At 50.2% G+C, this 4778-nt stretch overlaps 1 protein-coding gene across 1 annotated transcript in view; it reads right to left on the reverse strand.

The window, feature by feature from the left end:
• Positions 1 to 3427, reverse strand: part of FGD1 (FYVE, RhoGEF and PH domain containing 1) — a gene marked incomplete at its 5' end in the record, with an annotated part of 60273 nt that extends 56846 nt beyond the window's left edge. Inside the window, 1 exon segment of the mRNA XM_014585703.2 lies at positions 3184 to 3427. Coding sequence (XP_014441189.1) covers positions 3184 to 3427 — 244 coding nt within the window.
• Positions 3428 to 4778: the final 1351 nt, after the last annotated feature.

Genomic DNA, 4778 nt, shown 5'->3' on the forward strand with positions numbered 1-4778 from the left:
CAATCCCTTCTCCTCCATTCTCCTCTCGGGATCTTGGGCATGCATGCACATATGCCTGGCGTGAGTTTAAGCCATCGGTTCCAGGACTCGAACCACAGTCGATTACGTGGGAGTCCAGCGACATAGCCAACTGCTGGTCTCATGATTTGATTTTTCTAAAAAACTCCTAGTTGCTGAGGATTTATACCATGTTGTTAGGCTTTGCAACTGATAGCTAATAGACACTTCGTGGCATTCTCTAGGTGAGGAAATTGAGGCTCAGAGAAGGGAAGTCATTCGCCAAGAGTCACACAGTGAGTCAATTACAAACGGTCGGATGGGAAGTTGGGTCCTCCCCAACATCCTTCTTATTCCCAATCCTCACCTTGGATTAAAAAAAAAAAAAAAAAAAAAAAAAAAAAACCACCATTATTATGCAATTATAGAGGTAGGAACTGAACCGGGCACTTTGAGCTGCTTTATTTATTTTTTTAAAGAGATTTAAGTTATAAGGTGTGTGCGCTTGCCAGAGAGACAGAAAGTGAGAAATCACCCTTTGGGAGGATGGCCATGCTGCAGTCTCCTCTCTTCCATTCTCCTCTCGGGATTTTGGGCACAGATACACAGGCGCCTGATCTGAGTTTCTTTTTTTCTTTCTTCTTTTTTTTTTTTTTTACAATTTATATATACACTCATTAATATATTTCCTGAAATGACTTGGAATCATTCTTTTCTTATTATTTCACTTTTTCGTTCATTCATCCTACTAAATTAATATTCTTATGTATGCAATATGGTTGCCTGGTGTGAGTTCTAAGCTGCCAGGTCCGGGACTTAAACTGCGGTCGACCATGTGGAAGTCCAGTGACATAACTGTTACGCCATCTGATGGTCCCATTTGGGTTGCTTTCTTTTCTTTTTTTTTTTTTTTTTAAATAATTATTTATCTTTATTTATTTATTTAATTTTACCAGAGAGGGAGAGAGGGGGAGAGAGAGAGAGAGAGAGAGCAAGCAAGCAAGCTGCCAGGTCTGGGACTTGAACTGTGGTCAGCCATGTGGGAGTCCAGCACCCTTAGCCACCACGCCACCTGCGGACCCCCATTTGAGTTGTTTTTAAAGGAGGAGGAGAGTGGTTCAGGAAGGGCTATTATGATTTGTAATGTTGAAAGATTGGCAGAGTAGGAAGGCATACTCAGAATCACCACCCTGTATCGACCAGAGAGGCCAGAGGCCAGAATTCTAGAACTGACCAATTACTAACTCCCAAACCAAGAGTATCTGGAGGGCAGGAATTTAGTGTCCTTTTAGGCAATAGTTACTGAGTGACTACTATGTGCTCCTTTAGTATCCATTCAGGTATTTGTTCAACAAGAATTTATTGAGCACCTACTATGTGCCAAGGTCTGTGGAAGTTGCTAGGGATACAACAGTGAACAAGACAGACATAATAATCTCCTTTCCCCATAGAGCTCACATTCTAGTGGAGGAAGAGGGGCAAGAAATAAGTATGTATGTACAATAAGATCATTTCAGATTGTCCTAAGTATAAGGATGAAAGCATGCTGGCAGCTGTGATGGAGACTCACAAGTGGCCCTCCCTAAAGTGGTTACAGAAGGTCTTTTAGAGGAGGGAGGAAGTGATATTTGAGCTGAGACCTGAAAGATGAGGAGCAAGCCAGGTGGAGGTCTTGGGGAAGAGCTACCAGGCAGAGGAAAAAGCAAATGCAAGGGTCCTGAGGTGGGAGGACTTGTGGTGTGTTTTAGAACCCGAAAGAAGGCGCTACAGTGAAGCAAGTGAGTACCCTGCTCCCTACAGTATCTATCAAGGAGAATTTGGAAAGCCAGAAGTGACATGCAGAGCAGTGCATTAAGGGCTTGTTGTCAGCTAGTTATCTCCCCACACCCAAGGAGCCCCATGAAATCTCCCAGAGGTTCCATGATTACCTCAAGGTCATGGCTACAGCAAGGGGCACATCCTGCTCAGGCTCTATGCTTCACTACTGCTACCTGGTACTGGGTCACAGTCCTAAAGACCCGGGGAGCATGGGATGTGAGCCCTGGGAATTTCCAGAAGCTCAACAACTCCTTCGGTTTCAGTGGACCAAGGCAGATATGCACTGCTCTTCTTCCATGGCTCCTGGGTTCAGTCCCTGCTGGGTTCCTCAGACACTCATATCAGTGCAATGCAAAGGGCTCTTCAGGCAGTAGTCTGTGGTTCCAGCCTGACCTAGAGCTGCTCCACCTCTGTCAATCCAAGAAGCCATCCTGATTTCTCCTCACAAACATTCTGATGGCTCTGTAGCTCTCCAGCTCTGTTACAACTGGCTTCTGTTCATGCTGCTCTTTCTGTCTCCCTACCTACTACCCAGCCCTCTCCTTCAGCTTGATCCCCAAGACCCTCTTCCACCTTTCTCTCTTGTCAGAACCTTCTACTCCCTCCTTCCTTTGTCCTCCCGCCACACACACCTGGCAAAACCCCAACTTTGGATCAATCCACCATCCCTCTTTTTTTTTTTTTTCCAGTCATACTCCAGGGCTGCTGAATAATACAGGAGAAAATCACATAAACAGAAGGCTTGGCATTACTGTGAGGTCTCCAGCCCCAGTTTGGAGAAGTAGAAAACCCACAGACTTTGAACTCAAATAGATCAGGTTTTGAATTCTGCCTCCACACTGGCTGTGTGACCTTGGGCAAGTTTCTTAACTTCTCTGAGCCTCGATTTCCTCCTCTACAAAATGGGGCTAAAGACTTCTTTCACAGAGGGCTCCTGACGCTGAAATTAGACTTCATGTAAAGCACCCAGTCCAGTGCCTAGCACAATATAGGCACCTGGCAAATGGGAGACTCATTTTCTCCTGTTCCCCCAACTGCACCCAGTTCCCTCAACCAAATCCCCGTTGCTGCCCTGCGATCCTGCCCTTTTTACTTGGAGTGCTCCCTCTGCCAGACATAAGAGTGGGTGGGAAGGGTTGAGGGGCCCAAGGGACAGAGAGAAGAGACTGGGGCCACAGCTTGAAAGGACAGGACAGAAGGTTGAGGGAGAGGGAACGGGGGAGGGGGGGGTGATGTTGGGACCTGAGGGGACCTGAAAGGCCAGAGGTGAGTGGGCTAGCCCGGAGGTAGGGCTTAGAGGGCCTGAGAACAAGAACACGCTCCCAATCTGGGCCCGTGACCCGGGCTCCCACGGTCTCGATCACTCACCAGGCCGAGGCTGTGAGCCCTCCAGGTGGTAGGAGAAGCGCAAGGTCCGGTGGTGCTGTGGACTGGGGCCGCAGGGCAAGACCCGGGGGCCCAAAGCAGCGCCCAGGCTGGTTTCAGAGGGTCCAACAAACTGGGGATCCAGGGGGCCGCTGAGCACTAAGCCTGAGCCTCTGCGCGCTGGCAGTCCAGGATCGGAGGCTCCAGGGTCCGAGTCAGCACAGGCCAGTGGAGCGGCGCCAGGGGGGGTCGCTGCTGGGGGATGGGATGTGAGCCCTGGGAATTTCCAGAAGCTCAACAACTCCTTCGGTTTCAGTGGACCAAGGCAGATATGCACTGCTCTTCTTCCATGGCTCCTGGGTTCAGTCCCTGCTGGGTTCCTCAGACACTCATATCAGTGCAATGCAAAGGGCTCTTCAGGCAGTAGTCTGTGGTTCCAGCCTGACCTAGAGCTGCTCCACCTCTGTCAATCCAAGAAGCCATCCTGATTTCTCCTCACAAACATTCTGATGGCTCTGTAGCTCTCCAGCTCTGTTACAACTGGCTTCTGTTCATGCTGCTCTTTCTGTCTCCCTACCTACTACCCAGCCCTCTCCTTCAGCTTGATCCCCAAGACCCTCTTCCACCTTTCTCTCTTGTCAGAACCTTCTACTCCCTCCTTCCTTTGTCCTCCCGCCACACACACCTGGCAAAACCCCAACTTTGGATCAATCCACCATCCCTCTTTTTTTTTTTTTTCCAGTCATACTCCAGGGCTGCTGAATAATACAGGAGAAAATCACATAAACAGAAGGCTTGGCATTACTTTCAGGTCTCCAGCCCCAGTTTGGAGAAGTAGAAAACCCACAGACTTTGAACTCAAATAGATCAGGTTTTGAATTCTGGCTCCACACTGGCTGTGTGACCTTGGGCAAGTTTCTTAACTTCTCTGAGCCTCGATTTCCTCCTCTACAAAATGGGGCTAAAGACTTCTTTCACAGAGGGCTCCTGACGCTGAAATTAGACTTCATGTAAAGCACCCAGTCCAGTGCCTAGCACAATATAGGCACCTGGCAAATGGGAGACTCATTTTCTCCTGTTCCCCCAACTGCACCCAGTTCCCTCAACCAAATCCCCGTTGCTGCCCTGCGATCCTGCCCTTTTTACTTGGAGTGCTCCCTCTGCCAGACATAAGAGTGGGTGGGAAGGGTTGAGGGGCCCAAGGGACAGAGAGAAGAGACTGGGGCCACAGCTTGAAAGGACAGGACAGAAGGTTGAGGGAGAGGGAACGGGGGAGGGGGGGGTGATGTTGGGACCTGAGGGGACCTGAAAGGCCAGAGGTGAGTGGGCTAGCCCGGAGGTAGGGCTTAGAGGGCCTGAGAACAAGAACACGCTCCCAATCTGGGCCCGTGACCCGGGCTCCCACGGTCTCGATCACTCACCAGGCCGAGGCTGTGAGCCCTCCAGGTGGTAGGAGAAGCGCAAGGTCCGGTGGTGCTGTGGACTGGGGCCGCAGGGCAAGACCCGGGGGCCCAAAGCAGCGCCCAGGCTGGTTTCAGAGGGTCCAACAGACTGGGGATCCAGGGGGCCGCTGAGCACTAAGCCTGAGCCTCTGCGCG

Source organism: Tupaia chinensis, unplaced genomic scaffold (genome assembly GCF_000334495.1).
Source record: "Tupaia chinensis unplaced genomic scaffold, TupChi_1.0 Scaffold000083_1, whole genome shotgun sequence".
NCBI classification, from domain to species: Eukaryota; Metazoa; Chordata; class Mammalia; order Scandentia; family Tupaiidae; genus Tupaia; species Tupaia belangeri.